Below are 20,638 nucleotides of genomic sequence, written 5' to 3' on the forward strand. Positions count from 1 at the left end.
TTGTAAAAAGGTGGAGTCCGTCCATAGGACACATGAGATTTTTCTGTTCATTGCAAGTCAATGACAGCTGTTTCACCCCAGCCTTACGCTATGCATGGATCTCTTTTCTACCTCGTTTAATCTATCAGAATCAACTAGAACCATGAAAAAGGTCGTCTCACTTTAATATTAAGACTATGAAAACTCTTCTTATAAATCTCAATTGCTTTGCTTGATAGATAATAGAAATTAGCTATCTTCATTTTCAAAGGAGATGTCTAGTTATATAGAACAGGAGGCATACTACCAAAGGACGCAGGCCAGTGGTGGTAGCCTCTGGTTATTACGAAATGTCATGTCCCAGAGTGCTGTTCCAATGATGATTTGGACTAGAAGCTGTCTCTGAGAGTAGCTTTTGATGAGGTATTATGGGATACCTGCTTGGCCATTATAAACCTTATATTTTCACTCCAGTGTGTAACACATCTTGGATTGCCGTTTAAGAATTTTTTTGAGGTGATGCTTAGAATTGTTCCTGTATTGTTTTACTTTTACTTTACTTTAAACAACATTTTTTTACCCACTGTTTTTTTCATAGGAGAGATGGGATTTCAAACTGTCTTTGTGATTTTGAACAGTCTTTAGAATAATGTGTTAACTTTATATACCCCAGCAGAAACTCTGGAGTGCTCTCTCCTTTCATAATTTGTAAAATTTGATTCTGAGTTAATGTAAGATTAAATGAGAACACCTAGTTCCCTAGACTGGATGAAGTTATCTTTGTGAATTAATTCTGCATCAATAACAGCTTGATTTCAGAACAGATATCAGTGTAGCTTAAATTAGAGGTTGTCTTGATCTTCCAAAAGTCATATTGTATGAAAAAGAACATCAGAACAAGAGACTACTTGGTGTTTTGATACTGACTGCAGGAGCAGGTTTTTTTCTGGAGAAAGACAAACTTGTTTACAAGCTAATTCTCAAGCTCGCTAAAAGACCCAAATACTTCTTAAGAGCTGCCTTACTGTTTTCTACCTTACTAAATACTTGCAGGTCCTATAAGTTCTCCTTTATGTAATCCCAGAATATTTTCTAGCGCTCTCCTATATTTATTTTATATTGTGTACTTAGAGAGTTCTTAAAAAAAATTGCACCATATACCAGCATATGCGAAGCAGATGATTTTTTGTCTTTTGATTTGGCTTACCTCTGGACTACTTCCCTCTAGATTTCCAGTTGTCCTTAGACAGTGATCCATTGGTGGCTTCTGCATTACTGCTGCCCTTGCAGTTTGTTCTTCAGCTCCTGGATCACCTTGACCCGTGGGATGGCAGAGGAATTTGGGGGGGCCTCAGGAGCTGCCGAGTCCAACCCCTAGCTTAAAGCAGGGTCAGCTGCGAGATCAGTACAGGCTGCTCAGAGCTTTATCCTCTCAGGTCTTGAAAACATTCAGGGTTGAAAACCGCACAACTTATCTGGGCAACCTGATCCACTGCTTCACTGCACCTATGCTAAAAATGTGCCTTCTGTGAATTGCTTGGCTCTGTCTTTTGGACATGTGTCTGACCTGGCAGGCTGCTGTTCAGTGCTTCCAAAGCCATCACTTCTCCAGGCCGAACAAGCCCAGCTCCCCCAGCCTCTCCTCACAGGGCAAATGCTCCAGGCCCAGTCATGTCGGTGCCCCTCCAATAAACTCATTCTAGTTTATCAATGTCATTGTTGCACTTTGGGTCTCAAAACTGCATACAGTATTCTACATGTGGTCTAATGAGTGCTGAGCAAAGGAGAATAACCAGTCCCTTTGATCTGCTGGGTATGTTCCGGTCAGTACAACCAAGGCTGCCTTTCTTTGCTTCCAAGGCCCACTGCTGACTTGCTTGCTTTTTCTAGTTGTTCAGTTTTAATTTACAAATTTAGAAGTAGGATGCTGCAACATGGCTTAGCCCCATAGTGAAATCAAATTTTAGGATTTGTAAGACTGTATGTGTGAGCACTGGTTACTAAAATCGATAAATTGATGACACTGAACCACTAAGAGAAAGATGTGAGAACTTTTAAAGTAGGGTTTTTTCACATGTTCAATAGAAATATGGATGTTCCTTTTTACCAACATGTTTCAATCGGTGACCTAACTTTATTGGAAATTAGGATGGTTTAGAAGGTGGCTTTTGCAAATCAGGTTACAGTCAGTTCTTTTTATTCGAGGTAGAGTTAGATTGGGATAATGGGAAAAAAAAATGATGTTGGATAAGGAATAGGAGTAAGGAATGGACGTACAGGGAAGTACTGTACATCCAGCCAGATTTACTGGTTCAGGCACTGTCCTGCTCAGAAGAAGCAACACCCTGTGTGGCTCTCTCTTTTATGCTACTGCAAGACAAGAATGCCAAGAGAGGCACAGTAGGGCCAGGGTCAGGAGATCAAGGGGTGCCCGATGCAAAGCAAGAACTGGCTGAAGGGATAACAGTGTTGGAACAGTGCCAATGGGACTCATCAGAAGCAAAAGATAGGACTGAGAAAGCAGGATCCAAGGATTAAGAATAAAAAGAAGGAATATAGGATAGGGTCCAGGACTACAAAGCAGAAGTCAGGTTCAGCAGCCAAGAATGCGTCTGAGCTAGAAGTGGTTGCAGCTCCATATTGGGAAGCCCAAGGCAGCTGTGGAGCTTATTATATACCTAATAGCAGAGCAGTGCAAGACTTAATCTCCCTGGTCAGTCCTTAAATCTCGCAAGGGGCTGATGGATGCCATGCGTAGCTGATCGCTAAAGCAGGGCTGGCAGAGGCTGGTCTGGCTAGCTGTACCTCACTTGCCTTGATGGAGCCTGACAGGAGTGATAAATGTAAGCATAGAATATTGAGTTGGCTGAGTATGAATTACACGCAAGGGCAGCCTCATCATAGCCTTCATCTTGGGTTTGTCTGTAGATAAACATATATTCTCTCTACATATTCATGTCTATATGGTATTTTCTAAAAATAACTTAGAACATTTTGCTTTATATAAATTTAATGCTATTATTGTAAATATTAGTAAGTATTCGGTTTGGCAGACGTCATTAGGCAGCCATTAACAAAGGTCTTGGAAAGAATCAAACAATCCACCAACATTAATTCAAATGATCTGTGGTAACTAAAATTTGCAATGCCTTTAGAGGTTGTGAATTTACACTGAAAGCTGCAGTTGAAATTACAGAACATTTCATACAATTGCTTTTGTCAGTGAGGCAAAGAACTATTGAAACAGTCCAGAATGGTTCTTTAATCTTCTTGTAGTAGCACAATGGACAATTGTCTGAAACATCTTCCCAACATTTTGATCAATAAAAACGTTGACCAGATTTTCATGTTCCTATGTAAATGCTAGCAAATAAAAATGGATGAGTAGACTATAAAAAAGAAGAAAAAATATAATAAAATAGAAGGATGGTTGGAAATCACTGACAATTTCAATTGCCTGGACAACTGCATGATTGTATAGTCCAAGATGGAAGACTGGTAACAATAGATTAAAGCAATATGAAACACTTTAAAACTCCCTTTGAATTAAAAGTTCCAAACCAGTTTCTTTCAAGAAAGAAGTATCAGAGCAGCTGTAGCTCTATGTGACCTGTCAGTTATATAGTGGTAGTTCACAAAGAGGTCAAAACATTTGCAGAGGTCGTTGTATTAGGAAGCAGAGCAGGTATTTGTTTTTCAGCTTTAATAATCTTGAATTTGTCACAACAGGAAAGTAATCTATTGCAGTTACAAGGTATCGGGACAAACACCTGTCACTTTGGTAGGATCTCCAGCTAATTTTACTAATGCAGAGGAAAGGGCTTCCAGAAACTTTAAAACTTGTTTGATAGAATCTGTAATAATGAAATTTATTCCGTTCTTCAAGACAGCAAAATAGGACAAAATCATCTTACTATTAAAAATACAAGAGAGACTTTTAATCAATCCCTCTGCTTGCGACAGACTTCCTACTATTGAAACAGCTTGAAGAGGCTGTGTACTTTTACTGCTTTATGGGTCATAAAGTCGAGAATGCTGCCTATATTGTGTGACTGTTGATTCAGCTGGAAATGAAAATTTAACCTTATTCCATTAAAGGAGACATGTATTTCCAGTACGGGGAAAGGCAGGAGATAATTTTCTTCCCACTATGGCTGTTATTTAAAAAAGGAAAAAAAGAAAAAAAAAATAAATAGTATTTAATTAACCTGTGTAATAGGCAGGTACTCTTGGTCACAGCATGGACCTCCTGATTGTCCAAACCAGGGGAGCTATCAGTGCACGCGAGCCTCCCTTACTGTCCTCATGCCCATGTTTTCTTCTGAGGGAAGCTGGAGCGTACAGGGCAGTTGCTGGATCTGATGATCCAAACCCGTGGCCAGGCTGCAGCCGGGAGCCAGCCCCGGGGGCTGCAGTTACCCGGCGCGGTGTGTTCAGACGGCGCGATGCCCTGCAGCACGGTACACGGGGACGGCAGTGGAGAGGGACGGGGAACGGGAGCAGGGTCTCAGATATAATGGGTGGATGGCACTTGGTTAATAATGACCTTTTCGGTCTAATAGTTGATCTGATCGTACGGTTGGTGACATTTAGAAGAAAAGAAAGTGAAATGTGGAGGAAGAAAACAAGGAAGTATATGAAACGTATGAAGATGAAATGCCTTGGGGCAACTTTAGCCACACAAAAACTGAAGAAGGAATAGTGTAAAATTGTGCAAAAATGGTTGCTTTTTGCAGTCAGAGTATATGAGATGAAAGAACTGAATGCTTTTTAAAAATCAATATTCTCACAATGGAAGTGCTGGTTTACTTTTGAGGCAGAGAGCAAAAGAGCACTTCTGAAACTGCCTTATATAGAATTTCAATTTAAGAAACAAATGTAAAACTGAAATGCCAGCGTGGCTTCTGTCAGACAAGCAGTATGTTTCCTTTTGTCTTCTGTGCTGCAGTTACTGAAACACTAACATGCGATATACTTACTATTATAATCCATTTCCTAAACAAAATTAAGTCAGATATAAGGTCAAAAGTAGGCCTTAGAAGCAGAATAAAGAGTGATTTGGAGCAGAATTAATGGATGAATATGAGGTATCTGAGCTTTGTCCAGCAAGGAAGAAAATTTTGTTTCAGTTTCTAGATGTTACTGTGGTAGGCAGCTAGCAGATGCTGAGACTGTAACTCAGATAATGTGTAAATAAAACTTTAAAAAAACAAATATTGTATATTAAGAAGTTCAGATTTAATGAAAGGAACAATTAACTTTCCCAATTTCAAATCTAAGACATCCTGAAATAGTAAGGGTCAAATAATATTTCTGTGCCATCTGACCCAATTGAAAATGTTTGATGGGAAGTACCTTTACATACAGCTGAGAAAAAAGATGCGAGGTAATGATCTGATGATCTTTTTTCACATTATATTTCCAAAATGATTTGCCTTTAAGTTGCTTTTCTTGCCAAAGCAATTCTCAATGTTCATCATTTAGCTCTAGATTATTACTATTGCATTAGCTTTAAAAAAAGCATACAGTAAGGTTGTTTTAGTTGTGAAAATGTCTGATTTGTTATATACATCACATTGCTATGAAAAACGTATTTGAAGAACTGACATTCTCTGGGTGTGGAAATGAAACAGACAAAATCAAAACCATAGGTTTTTAAAACTGCAGAATGACTCTTTAGAATAGTTTTGTGCAATGCTGATGCCGTTTGCCGCTTCATATCCCGTGTGTGTATTCAATTTAGAAGGGCTCATTTCCATGGGCTGCTTGGCAAGCTCAGTGTGGGATCTGCAGGTTGAGGTCTGTTATCACCACAAGTAATTACCTATCCCTTAACTGCAGTGTAATTAACAATTCCATCAATGATTTACATCTGACACTGTGGTCTATCTAATTTCCCGGGAGGATAGCCACATTAGGTCCATAATGGTAGCTGTGTGCCTACCCTGAGGTCAGTAGCCGCTCTCGATGCGACAGCTGTTCACACAGGCTGTACGTGAGCTCTGTTGGGAGCCGGCAGCAGCGTAGCCTGGGCAGCACAGGGTTCGGCACGGCAGGTCCATCTGCTTGGGAGCCCCGGCAAATCCGGCGGGCCTGAGGGCAGCTCTGCGTTGCCCTTTCTGTGGTACGTGGTGGTAGCCCAGTACACCAGGCTGTACTTCCCAGTCTTGGTTGTTTTAGGCTAAATCAACACCAACTACGCTCATACCTTTGACTTCAATGCAGAATTATTCTAGGGAGGGTTAGGAGGGAGCTAGGACTCAATATATACACATTTCACTAGGCATAGTTACTTTTTTTCCTTCGCCAAAGGGCTGAGTAGTTGCACTTTTAAAAGGAGTTGCTACAAAAGAGCAATTCTTTTATTCCAGTATAATTTTCCATCATCTCTGGTGATCAGGACAGCTGTTTAATTATTGTTTATTATGTTCCCAAATGAATATATCGATGATAACGCGTACTGTCTTCTTTATCAACCAAAATATTAAAGGCATACATAAAACCAGTAAAGATTACAACATTTAAACATTGTCATCACAGAGGTACTCTGTGAGGTTACGGCTGGCTAAGTGCACTCTCACACCTAAAGGCTGGGGAGGGCTTGAGCGGTTTGTCAGTGAACACAGGTACTGTAAATTGGTGCCAGCTCAGGAATCCAGCTGCACGTGTGCAACCAGTGTAGGTAAGCGTGCAGTTCAGGCTGTGCTTGGCCACGCTCTGCAACAGGCGTACGCTGTAACCCGCACGAGCATTTCTTCTTGTCTTTATTTCATCTCCCTCTCTGAAAACAGGCAAACCAAGTTATTATTTGTAAATGCAAAATTCATTTATGGTAAATCGGCATCCAAATGCCATTCTGAAATGCTATTTAGGTACTGCACGGTCTCTCAAAATATTTCCCAGCGTTAACTTATCCCTTGCAAGAGAACAGAAGCAAATGGTCTGTGTACGTCATGAAAGGTAGTTATTCTAAAACTATAAAAAAGGGGCAAATTTGGTAGCCAAACCTGAACACGCTTCTTTTCTGCAGGACTACACGTGTCTGCATTATGAATTGTTGTCTTCAGGTGGCTGAGTCCAATGTTGCTACCCCCAAGAGTTCAACAAGGCACTGATGTATTATGCAGATTATTTTCTCCCTTTGTTTTCTTTCAGTCCTTCCTGTGCTGCTCTTCACATCTTTCCATACTGTCTTCTTTCCATGTCAGCCAAACAATTACCTGGCGATCATTGACAAGTCACCTTGCAATACTGTTTTTCCGAAAAGATTATCAATAGTAACCCTTCGGATTTCTGTATACACAGAAATGTCCATGTAAGAAGAGGAGAGGGGAAAATATCTCTTATCTATTTATTATATCTGCGCATAGGGCAATGGACTTAGCATTAATGTAAAGCTAACTTGTGTACCAAGAACAAATAGCCGTAATGTTTTGTTCAGATCCAATCTGAATAACTCTGCACAATGCTGCTGTGTGTTGTATAGGCTTACTGCCGATCACCAGTCACCTGCCAGTTCCATGTTTGGAGTATACTGTTAACAAGCTCGAATACTATTGTAATTTTTTAGTTTCTGAGGCGTTCGTACATTGCCAGTACAAATTATCTCTAGTCCTGTCCCATCCTTTCAGACTTCACAGCCCAGCAAGAAGTTGGGGTTTTTTGCACAGCTACAATATCGCTTTGTCTTTTGGTTTGATGATTTCATCTACCTATTTACTTAAAAAAAAAAAAAAAAAAAAAAGAAAAAAAGTTAACATTTGTCAAACAGAAGTTTTTGTAAATAGGCTAGGGCCCAAAAGAGAGATATTTTTTATAGATAGCCTGCAGCACATTCTGTCTCCTGTTCAATCTTTCATGAGCTCAGTAATCATGGGCAAGTCACCGAGTGTCTCTGCTTTGCTTTCATGCACTGGTGAAACAGTTGTGGTAAGAATAATCTGTGGTGGTTTAGATGTCTTTGCTAAGGTTTGTGAAAGCTTTGGAAGAGCTGGAAGTTTTGTACAAGTCACTCTATGGATGAAGCTGAGGAGCTAATAACTTGAATCAGACAGCAAAACAGAGTAAAATTAATATGAACCAAGACATAACTTGTATTCGGTATCATTTAAAAAAAACTTTGTTATAAAAATTCAGGCAGTCTGGTGACAAAGGCAGTTTAGATAGCATCAGGGACCAGCTCCATAGCTGAATTGTAGTAATGTCACTGACAACATCTGTGTCTTCGTCCCTCTCACAGTATCGGTCAGGACGGGATCCTCAGCGAGGCTCAGACAATGTTTCCAATAAGTCTTCGGACAGTGACGTCAGTGATGTCTCCGCTGTGTCACGGACAAGCAGCGCTTCGCGTTTCAGCAGCACAAGCTACATGTCCGTCCAGTCGGAGCGGCCAAGAGGAAACAAGAAAATAAGGTGAGCACGAGGAGCTGTACTGCCAACCTTAGCACTATAATTTACGTAGCTGAACATTTGTCAATAATTATATTTCAAATTAATACTTTGCCTAGGTTGAAATTCACAGGGAATTTGCAAAATACTGGTATAAATGTCTTCTTAACCTAGTGCTTTTCGAAGTCTCCATTGTATTTTTTTTGTCATCTTCGGTTATACCAACATATACTAAAATAACAAACATATGCTGTCATCAAGCATTAGGCACACTTAGATTTGCACTTTATGAAAACCATTTTGCAAAATACTTAATATGGCTGAAAAGACAGTTTAACTTGAAAATTTGTGCCGGCAATGTCAGAGGTATTTTAATTTCCTTTTAAACTAGAGCTGCTGAACTTTTATAGAAGTCTTATTTAGTACCTACACAGACCAATTCAATTTAATACTTACACTAGTCCAATTTAACTGTAGGCGTACAACCTACAATACATGAATTACTCTTCAACAAGATGTAGATAGTGTATCTGTGAGCAAAACACAGCACCTCCTCTGCCAGTGTCCTGTGCACACTCAGAGGAGCTTTGGCTGCAGAAGGAATGAAAGATCTTTTTTCGGAAAGGGTAATCCACCTGCGTGTCTCAGCAAAATTTAATGTCAGACTATATTAATTCTCAGAAAATTGTCCTCTCGCGAGAAATGGTGTGTTTGAAAAAGTTGTTTAAACATCTGTTTATCTGAGCATTGTTAGGAGCGCATTGTTTCTGCCATGCAGTTATGTATACATTTCTAGATATGATGTATTGCCGTGCAACTTTTATTCAAAGAGGGACTTAGATCTAAGAGAATGCCCCAGGGTTCTCTGGTGTAGGCCGGAGTCTTAGCCAGCATGGTTTAACTTATGACTGCTTCCATCTTTTAGTTTTTATTTCATTTCTTTTGCATTTCCTTTCTTGTGAGTTCATGCATGCTCTTCTCCATAACCTTAACTTTAATTTATTCTTTTCTTTTTTTTCTTTTTGCATGCCTTTTTCAATTTTTGTTGACTTCAGAAGGACAAGGGATATAGAGGGAAAAAAAGAGGGAGGGCTGGAAGGGGATGAACAAGATGGAGTATTTCCTGAGGAGGAAGAAAAAGAGGAGGAGGAGGAAAAAGCAAAGGAGCAAGAAAGTAATGAAAAAGGGGAAGGGCAAGAGGTGACAGAGAACTGTGATAAGGAGGAAATCAAAGGATCAGGGCATGATGAAAAAGCTCAAGAAGACCAAGCTGAGGAAGGGAAAGAGGATGACAGGTAACATGTATTTCTGTTTCTATAGACCTGTTCTTCTTCCTGTACCGAGACCCTCCTTGTCTTCCCTTTTTTCCCCCCTTTGCTTAGCTTATTGTCTGTGTTCTCTGCAGCTTTTGTTTGCTTTCAATCATGATGCTTTCATTTTTAAGCAAGTTTCACTCTCAGCTTCAATGAACTTGTTCTGCATACCAAATGAAGCAGCACACTAACTTCTAACTTGACTCGTTATTATGCATCCAACTACAGCGTATTGTTCTTTAAATTGGTTTAGACTAGAGTTTGGATTTGACTATAATAAACAATAGAAATTGTACGATTCTTTGTGATATTCCCTGCTGGAATTATTATTTCAGGGAAAAATCTTTTGTTGGGTGAAATCTCATCAATATCAAAACCGTCTTTACTTTCATTTGTGGCAGTACTAAAGAAGAGAATTTGGATAATTTTTTTTAAATCCTTGTTGTGTAGGCTGATAAATATGCCTATTGATCGACAATTGACGTGGATGAGCAGAGTCTTCCCTTTTTCTTTGTTCCATACAAATAACTGTCGTGGGTTGCTGTATTGTGGAGGGGTCATGTACCTCTGCTGCTGTATTGTGTCCAGAAACATTTCAGCACAATTGGCTCCAGTTTTATCAGATAATATTCTAGGTTTATACATTTTACCACAATTCACTTGAACCATGACTTTTAATGTAAATGAGTGACATTTTGTATTCCAAAATCCATGTAATTTGCATTATGAGAAATACAATATACCTTCTTTCTTCATTGGCAAAAAATGAGTTTGAGATTTGCTGAATATTCTTGAACCCCTTCTCACCTACCCAAGCAAGTCTCAGAAAAAAATACTTTTTTTTTAGCCTGCTAATTCTGCACTGCCCATAGATAACTTCTGCCTGTAAAACTGTGCTCACATATCTTAGGGTAAGCACAGAGCGCTCTCTGGCAATCCACTTTCTTCCTTTGCTACAAACGTACATGTGTACATGCCTGCACATACACACACATGGGAACATGCACAAGGCAAAGGTGATACAAAAAGAGAATCAAAATGCATAGTGTTCAGTCTGGGGTGGTATGGGCCAATATAGCCATACTACTGGTTTTATACATTAAGTGCCATCATTCCTTCACTCGTGTGAGTGCCTTTTAGATTTCAGCAAAAGCAGTTGTTTAGAAACAGCTGTCTTTAAGACTGCTTTGGCGTATGTGTTCCAGGGACTGCTAGATGGTAATGTGGGAAAGGATGTTTTAAAAACCTTTTTCTCTCATGGCTCCCACTAAGTTCCTGGTTTAATGAATCTGGAAGTCCTGCCTCTCAAAAAGCATGACCCTGTTCCTGGTTTCCAGCTTTCCCTCAGGTTAGTTTCCAGCCACAATGCTGTCCCTCACATAAAGTCTTCTTTGAGAAACAACTTCATGGTCCCCATGCCAGCTTGTTCCTCTGCTTGTGAGCTGCTCTCTGCCTTCAGAAAGAAGCAGCACAAGTCAGGGGTCCCTACCTGATGGAAAAACAAGATATTACTAAGCGACTGCTGTGCGGTCACTTTTGTTTGTGTTAGATTTTGGCTGCCGACATGGAAGTCAGCCTAGTATTATTTGCCCACTTTGCCCATTTTGACCACTTTTAGTATGTAAGTTGTGAATAAAAAGGGAAGTTTCTCTCTATATCCACCTTCTTTTCCCATAGTACAATAAGTGCTCATCTTTTTAGTATTGTCTAAATGTTCTTCTAGGGTAAGAAGCAAACTGAAAAGTACAGATTGATTCCTATATAAGTACAGGTATAGGCATATATATACACATTTGTATACACACATAGTTGCATATCATTAACATACTGAAATATCATGACTTGTGTGTTCAGTGGACAAACCTGAAGGCAGGATTGATCTTAAGCATTGCTGTAAATTCAGTGCCTTCTGCTTTCTTGTTTGGCAATTTATATGATACCTTATACCTGGCAATTTAGAAGATATTTATAAGAGAAGTTAACAACTTCAGCTTTCCAAAATGTTTTCAGACCCACCACCAATATTAAACAATCACCAAAGCATCACTTAATAATTAAACATATCAATAGGTATTTAAGAGACCCAACAGAACCAAAGCAGCCAGTTCATCCAGCACAGAATAGTAGTAAATTATCGTCTAGCTCTTGAGATCTTGGGCGTCAAGAAAAGCTATATTGCAGATGGGAATTTTCAACATATATTTTTACTTCAGAGGTCCATCTTTAGTTGAACAGCAGTCACCTTTCCTCTGGGCAATCTGGAATGTAGAGACTGCTCTCAATCACTCCACCATCAAAAATTAGCTCATTAAGGATACATCATACCTCTTGATGCCACTGTGCTAATACACTTTATGGAGTAACAGTAATAGTCACGCTAAGGGCTTCAATCTGCTGAGATCATAGGTGGGTTCAGTGCAATTTAAATGACCGTGAAGGCAGATACCCATCATGGATTTATCCCATGCCTATTTTAAAGAGTCCCACAGTGCAATAAAATGCATTAGCTTTTGGAGTGCCTGAGCAAAATAAATCAATACTTCTTTTTTGGCAGAAATAGCTGCAGCATCAGATTTTGCTTTCACTAAACCTTGTAAAACTAAACCTTGGCATATAGTTGACCTATAGGGAAAACGTAATTGCGTTCTTTCTTGACAATACGTGTTAGTAAACAGAAAGCATGGATCAAGCTTCCCTGTTGTCATTTTTAAGGATTCCTTATGTACAGTTCCCTGACATTATTTCTTATTCCAGCTCTCTGATGATATCAGGGACAAAAAAAACCCTCTTAGATCTAATGTGTGAGCATTCATAAATCTTATTGCAGGAAATCCGTTTAAGACTGCTCTAAATCTTAACCTTCTTTAAGATTTTTCTAAATATCCATCCTAAGCATTAATTCTGATAGTCACGATAGTCTTGTTTTGTCATATGAATAAACAGCAGTTGTAATCACCCAGCAGGATTTCACTGTGCTACACGCTGTTGAAATACAGAAGAAAAATACAACCTCTGTTCCAAGCACACAGAGTCTGAATAATGAGACAACATATGAGTCCAGAGAGGGAAACACAGGAGAATCAAGAAATGTTCTGCATGACAGGAGATAGTTACAATACTGGGTTGGGGACATCTTGACAACAGAGAGTACTAGGGGGAGATTTGAAGAAAGAAAATAAGATCACTTTGTGAATGTTTCTGGAGAGCTCTTTTCAAGCATTAGAGGCAATGAGAAAAAACCATGAGGTGCTTACCAAAAATATCTCAAGTGGATGCTGGGGCAGGTCTGATGAATAGCAGGAGCTGATCTTTCAGTCTTGAATATGAGAAGATAAATGTGATAAGGAACGACTGCTAAATTACTAGAAAATAAAGATGTGTTATGTTCAACTGGATAAAGTAGAGAATAGCTTTTTACTGATGTATGGAGAAAGATGACACAACCAAATCGAAAGGTTATGAAACTTGTCTTTCCTACAGTATCCTGGGAAAGGGTTAGGGTAGGTAAATGTCCAGGGCTAGAGAAAAGCACTGCAGCGGGTGGCATCTGAAATGGTGAGAGAGTGGACAAAACAATTAGCTGTGTGGGTGGACAGAGAGGGTAGATATGTGAAATAGAAAGCATGCTCAAATCACAAAAAAGTGGACCTAATATGAAGGCTGAATTAAAAGACCTGCGCAAATAGCAGGTCTGAATGACACACATGATCCACATGGATGGGAGAAGAAGCAGAAGAGAGGTCTTGGAGGGAAATAACTGAGTTTAACGATACTGAGTTGAGGTCAGCGATTGTAGTATGGACAGGAGGAGAGAGGGGAGACTAGAGGGGAGTTTTTATTGCAGAGAGGATAATGCTTTGATGTAGTGTTGATGAAGGGATGATGTTTGAAGGATAACAATAAAGAAGGCAGTGCTACAGCCCTGTGGGACCATCACAGTTAACTGGGTGGGCAGAAAATGGGAATCTACTAGAGCACATTTTGAATTAAATGTTAGAGAGAAAAAAATTGAGAGTGGATGAACTGTGGGAACTAAAGGAAGTAACGTTTTAGAGCATGGTTAATCGTAGCAAAGCAAAGCAGACTGTACTTTTGAAATCTTAAGAAATCATTAAAGACTTTGGCAGGAGTAGTTTCAACTGAATGCAAAAAGCGGAAGATAGCTGTTTGGAAAGTGTTTGAAATGTAATTGGAAAACAAGAACTCAAGAGATTTACTAAAAAAAATGAGTTCAATTAATACAGAGATGAAAAGGAGAAAGGAGACGTGGCTGTAGTTGCAGAACTGATGATCAGAGCAAGACTAGAGGTTCTGCGTTATTTTCTAAAGGAGTGTGCTAAAGCAAGTTTCTATGATTCAGGGAAAGAGCCAGTACTGACCGGGTGGCTAGAGGTAAGAATGAGGAAAGAGGCACGGGGGGAATGGAAATAAGAGAGAATGCAATCACTCAGGCGAACCAAGTAGTTGAGGAAGAGATCCAGTGAGAACTTTCTGCATCCATGACAGGGCCGAGGGGAGAGAAAGGTGTAAAGAGGAGAATGCAGAGACAGCACAGAAGAATGTCATGTCTTTTGCTATGTATCGGAACTAATCGATGTGAGTAGAAGAAATAGAGCTGATTAAGTAGGAAGATGACACAACCAAGGAAGGAGAATTTGTAGTAGAAGAAGTCAGCTGGGTTGCAATTTTGCAGAGACATTTGAAGACACAAGAAACAAAATGCAGGATGTAGTTTTAAGTAATGGATTTGGTTCAGATACAAACCTTTTTCTCTTCCTAATTGTTCTTCATGCTCTTTGTGCCCTTTCCCTTGTTGGGTATAAAGGTTTGTTTCAAATTCACTTTCTAGTTCTTTTTTTGTGTCAGTCAAAAAAAATCTTTAAAGAATTTAATTTGTAGTTTTTAAAACTGATTCCTGATGAGTATTTGTTCCTTAGTTTTTCATTATATTGTAATCTTGGTATTTCAGTTTTTATGAGCCTTCCACTGTGATTGCAGCTATTATCAGTTAAATGTAGTGTTTTGCAAAGCTGGATGAAAAAGCATGTCAATTCAGTCTGTGCAAGCTCCTTCACAGGGGTGGAAGCCTGTAACATTTTTTGAAAATCTATATTCTGAGAAAACATCAAAAACTGTGCAAAAGACAACAAGCATCAAGAATCTATTTTCAGTCTGCATGTGCTGTTGGCTTTCTTAAAGCTATTTCAGAATTATTATAAAGATTGCTCCAACTGCACCACTGGATGAAAGAAGTTAATTGTGTACTGGATGAAAGAAGTTAATTGTGCCTAACCTATCTAGCCAGACGGGCCATATGTTTGTAAGGGAAAGCTGTAGCCTGAGACTCTGCCCACTGCATGATCGATCCTTTAGCAAAATTGCAGTACAGGCAGTCTGTGCTCCAGAGAGACAGAGAGAGAGTAACTAGGAGAGAGAGCAGGTTCACCCAGCATAATTTCTGCCATGTAGGGAGAGAGAACTTGGGTACAGCTATGTCAACGTTCATGTAATTTTTCGGGGAAAACACGTCAGCATGCAGTTTCCTGCAGCTCTCAACCCAAGACGTTGGTGTAACCGTCTTTTTAACATCACAACGAAGTGACCTTGCCATTCCTGGGATGAGAACGGCAGGTTGCAATACGATGTTCACCAGCTCTTTTCAGCTGCAAAACGCTCCGGTATTCAGGCAGCTGGGGCAGGCATGACTGACTGGGTCCTTTTACAAACACCAGCAACTTAATTTTGTGTCCCCTTAACATAACTCTTCCGCATACTTCTGACTAGATAAGCAGAGAGATGCTTATGTGTTGCCAGTCTGCTGCCCTGAAGCCAAAGGACCTCAAATAAACTTTTTTATCAGTCAGATTTCATGAGCAATATGGGGCTGCGTAGATCTGTTTTAGCAGTTCACGGCAAATTCTCACCCCATTTCAAGCACGGATTCAAACTCACTACTTTTTCATGTAAGTTTTTTAACTTCAGCGTTCCACATTGAGGCAAATCTTCAAAAGCTGTAAATTCGTAGAGCAACTGGGTCTGTAGCAACACGCACAGTCAATAATTTGGCCGTTTGGTTTTTTATACTTTCACAGATGACAAACAAGAAAATTATCTGTGACTTCTGAAAAAAAATATTGTGGAAAGGGATATGAAATATCGATGGGTCAAAAGGAATTGTATGAATTCATATATTTGTTGTGAAATCTGTATTGAGAGTAGAATACGATTCATTTAAGAAATCTAGCAGAGTCACCTGTTTCTAAGTTATTCATCACCATCCATCAAACCCTCAGAGACTCATCTTTTTCCTGTTGCTTTGGAGTAAGTACAAAAGATGTATAAACTGCTTTATAGATAGTAAACTTATTTTGATCCACTGGGAAATAATAAAGTAATGAATTTGAAAGTACACATTATTAACAGGTGAACAGTGAAAATATCTCATTTGAAACAGTCTGCAGCTTTGAAATGCGGTGCCAAGCAGGGAACTGAGACATTTTTTTCTTTGACAGCAGCACAATATCACTGAGACTGCTTCCCTCCCCGTGAAATGCAGCCTGCGCTTCAGCCTCTGTTGAGTCAGCTCTGACCTGTGATCCAGAAAGCACTGATGTACTCCTGTTACTAAAGGTTCTTTAAAAACAGTGCATCAGTGGTTTAAAAAAAAAAAATAAAATAGAGGTGCAGATGGAAAGCCCTGGAGATATGCAGGGAAGTAGGGATGAGGAGACAAAGTGAGGATTTGAAACAAGTATAAATGTTGAAATTAGTTTTTGCACTTTTAAGTGTGTTAAAAAAGACTCGTTTTCTGAAGATATTTAAAACTAGGTTGAATCATAAGTTCTTCAATAGACGGACTTTTTTGTCTTTATTTGTACAGGATTGAGCGCAAGAGGTCTGTGGACAAGAATAGCAACAGCAACAACTAAGTGTGGGGTAGAAACTTATAAAAACAAGGAATTGAATGTTGAACCCCATAGGCTTTGCTTTCTTTGATATGATTCTGTGGTTCTGTATGTTTTCTGTATGTTAGTGCTGTATGTTTTCACTATTTTTGCCTCGGTACTACTTTAATAGAAAAATGAAGATATTCTGTAAAACTAATACAGTTCCTTTTCTGATTCCTCTAAATATACTTCGTTGCAAACAATAAATAAGCTTATCACTTAGCCTTCTAAGGAGCAAACATAAACTCCTTCCTGTTACTTCATAAAAGTATGTCTAAAACATAGTTACTGTTTTTGTGCCAGTGCTTTTGAAACGCACTGCCAGACCCATCTGGCAAGTATGATATTTTAACTAAGGGTCAGGGGCCCAGTGCTGGTCTTACTGTTGCTTACTTAATACCTGTAGTAAAATGATATGCCAGTGGTTTGACATCGCCCATCTATCTGATTTTAACGTTGTTTGACCAAGCACATGAACATTTTGGTCCAGTACCATCGCTCTGCCTGCATGGTGTTCATACGCGGTCTATAAAGTCCCCAAGGTGCTACCTTATGTGTCATCAGGTGGCCTCTATTAGGAAATAAGTCTATATATTTCCATACAAATACCACTGGGAGCCCGGCGCTTCCCTGACTGTAGCCATAACACAAGCACAGTTCTTATGGAGGCCCAAGGTAAAGGTGTGCGCATTGCCTCGGCAGGGAGTTCTGGCCATAGACCTGTCCTCCCCAGCTCAGAAAAACAAAGTTTGCAGACTTGTGTTCAGAAAGATGTAAGCCAAGTTTCCTCACAACGTTTTCTTTTTATGATGGTCTTAAGTTTCCTGTATGCTTTTCTAATTTCCCCCAGAGGCCCAAAGTGACTCAAAGTCGTTTTGTCAAAGTGACAGAAGTCAGACAGGCAAGATCATGATGTCCCAGATAATGTCTCTTTGGTTGAGGTAATTATGGCTTCAGATCTCTTGCTCGTGTCTGTTTAGCTCTCAGTCCCAGAAGATCAGTTCAGAGAGATGCTATGGTTTGTGAGATGTTAGCAGTGCCTATTCTGACCCTGATTTTTTGGAGTTCTCAAGGAACCTGAATTTACAAAGAATGAAGGAAACATCAGAGCTGCTTTATTCTTTAGATACCCACTGCCACGCACATTCACATAATCAGCACAAGGAGCATGAGCATATCCACATTGTACAGTGCTAATCAAAGCAGTCCATTCTTTCATGAGTGAAGTATAGATGCAGCTACAGTGAAATCCATATTGACTACAGCAATTTATTTAAATAATTCCCTTTCAGGACATCTGGCTCTTCCCTGTGCATTATGTGATTTTCCCCTTAATGTAATCTCACAGCACATCCTACCCAGTTGCTGCATGTCTATCTTTCCAAGTTTTCTAGCTGTCAATGCGTTTTCTAAATACAAAAATCTTCCTTATAGCTAATTTCACTTTAGCAAGTAAAGATGATAAGTCATGGCTCCTCTTACCCTGAAGCAATGCACAATGTCTCTTATCTCTGTATATTTTTGTGAATTTCTGCCTTCAAGTCTGAAATTTTTCTCACTTTCCAGACTTGATTTTATATTATTTCTCTGGTGGTTTTAGGTGTGGGACACGTAGTGGATTTAGAGTCTGGTTTATCAGTTCACTGCATGCTTTTCATTTCATAGAGCTCTTTTCAGCTCTTCGAGGAACGAATCTGGACCAGCTGGCAGTATAGCTTGTGACTTAGTCGGCAGTGTTAATATAGAAAACAGAACAACCCCTCTCTTCGGTCTCCGTTGGATGACTAATTCAACAGTATGTTTGAATAAGCGCATAACATTCAACTTGCAGATTAAGTCCATGCAAGGTGCATTTCTGTAAGAGACACCCTCGATTAAATCAGGTTGCCCACTGTCAGTTTTAATTCGGCAGGCTTGCTGTTAACCTGCTGTAACAAATGCAACTGCTTCTTTGCCAAACTGGGTTAAAGAAGTTACTTTCTAAACTCCAAGATTTTCAATGTTATTCAAAACTGAGTCTGTCTTTGTTTGGAACGTACTTACTTTATTGCCAAGCCTTCAGAGTTCCTATGGACTGCTTGTATTTACAAATGAATATCAAACTAATAGGACAGCTGACTAATGCAAGTCTTTCGGACCTCAGCTGGTTTGTTGGCTAGCCGCCTTCTCAATTCACTCATAGTAACTGGCTGGCTTAGTTCACTGTATCAAAGGAAGGGATTTCTGCAAAGATTTACTACTGTTAGCAGGGTAAGAAAGCTTTTCCAAAATTCGTAAAGGAAAGCTTGAAAGTTTGTCAACATTAGATGAAGATGAATATAATATTTTTTGTTATAATGTTAATTTAATTTAAATTTAAAAGTTGCTATAAATTTAAAAATGGCTATAAATTGTAATGTTATATAAAAAACAGCCAGTTATTCTCTCAGAGATGGTGAGGACTTTTATCAAAGATCTCAAGGTCTGTGAGAATTCAATTGCTAGTGTTTGGAAACAGTTCTCTGTTACGGTGTTTTTTTTGCATTGCTCGCTTGTTGTGGCAATGTTTGATAAGTAACCCAATGGCCTGACCCCAAATGATTTTTGAAATTTGTTCCTATTAAAAAAAAACCAAAACATGCTGAGCATGAATCCCACACTCTGAATGCAAAGGGGGAGGTCTGGAGAGTGGAAGATTTTCCCTCAGTTGAGGAGGACCGGGTCAGAGACCACTTGGCCAAGCTGGACATTCACAAGTCCATGGGCCCTGATGGCATGCATCCGCGAGTGCTGAGAGAGCTGGCGGATGTTATTGCTAGACCACTCTCCATCGTCTTTGAGCGGTCATGGAGAACAGGAGAGGTGCCTGAGGACTGGAGGAAGGCCGACATCACTCCAATCTTCAAAAAAGGCAAGAAGGAGGACCCAGGGAACTACAGACCGGTTAGTCTAACCTCTGTCCCTGGGAAGATATTGGAGCGACTCATTCTGGATGTCATCTCCAAACACGTTGAGGAACAGGAAGTTATTGGAAGTGGTCAACATGGATTTACCAAGGGTAAATCGTGCTTGACCAATCTGATAGCTTTCTATGATGTTATAACTGGTTGGCTGGATGAGGGGAGAGTCGTGGATGTCATCTACCTTGACTTTAGCAAGGCTTTTGACACTGTCTCCCATGACATCCTCATTAGGAAGCTGAGGAAGTATGGGCTAGATGAGGTGACAGTGAGGTGGATTGAGAGTTGGCTGCGGGACAGAACTCAGAGGGTTGTGATCAGCGGCACAGAGTCTAGTTGGAGGCCTGTAACCAGTGGTGTCCCCCAGGGGTCAATACTTGGTCCTATTTTGTTTAATATATTCATTAATGACCTGGATGAGGGGACAGAGTGTATCCTCAGCAAGTTTGCTGATGATACCAAACTGGGTGGGGTGGCTGACACCCCAGAGGGCCGTGCTGCCATCCAGCGTGACCTGGACAGGCTGGAGAGCTGGGCAGAGAAGAACCTAATGAGGTTCAACAAAACCAAGTGCAAGGTCCTGCACCTGGGGAGGAAGAATGCTAGGCACCAGTACAGGTTAGGGGCTGACCTGCTGGGAAGTAGCTTGGAGGAGAAGGATCTGGGGGTTGTGGTAGATAGTAAATTATCCATGGCCCTTGTCGCCAAAAAGGCCAATGGAATCCTGGGCTGCATAGGGAAGAGTGTGGCCAGTAGGTCGAGGGAGGTCATTCTCCCCCTCTACTCGGCACTGGTGAGGCCACAACTGGAATACTGTGTCCAGTTTTGGGCTCCCCAGTTCAAGAGGGACAGGGAACTGCTGGAGCGAGTCCAGCGAAGGGCAACTAAGATGATTAAGGGCTTGGAGCACCTCCCTTATGAGGAAAGGCTGAGAGAGCTGGGACTCTTTAGCCTGGAGAAGAGAAGGCTGAGGGGAGACCTGATTATGGCATACAAGAATCTAAAGGGTGGGTTGAAGAAGGATGGAGCCAGGCTCTTTTCATTGGTTCCAAGTGACAGGACGAGGGGCAAT

The 20,638-nt window shown here is 40.2% G+C and overlaps 1 protein-coding gene across 29 annotated transcripts in view; it reads left to right on the forward strand.

The window, feature by feature from the left end:
• Positions 1 to 20,638, forward strand: part of RIMS2 (regulating synaptic membrane exocytosis 2) — a gene marked incomplete at both ends in the record, with an annotated part of 495,649 nt that overhangs the window by 410,584 nt on the left and 64,427 nt on the right. For 5 of the 29 annotated variants that reach the window (XM_082499111.1, XM_082499112.1, XM_082499113.1 and 2 more), the window contains one exon: positions 8,219 to 8,391. The exons of 22 other annotated variants lie outside the window; for them this stretch is intronic. In XM_082499111.1, coding sequence (XP_082355237.1) covers positions 8,219 to 8,391 — 173 coding nt within the window. Of the gene's footprint in view, positions 1 to 8,218; positions 8,392 to 9,425; positions 9,663 to 20,638 lie in introns of all 29 variants that reach the window. 2 more of the 29 variants (XM_082499089.1, XM_082499100.1) reach the window with 1 other exon arrangement.

Source organism: Vanellus vanellus, assembly GCF_965231255.1.
Source record: "Vanellus vanellus genome assembly, chromosome: 2".
In the NCBI taxonomy this organism is placed as follows: domain Eukaryota; kingdom Metazoa; phylum Chordata; class Aves; order Charadriiformes; family Charadriidae; genus Vanellus; species Vanellus vanellus.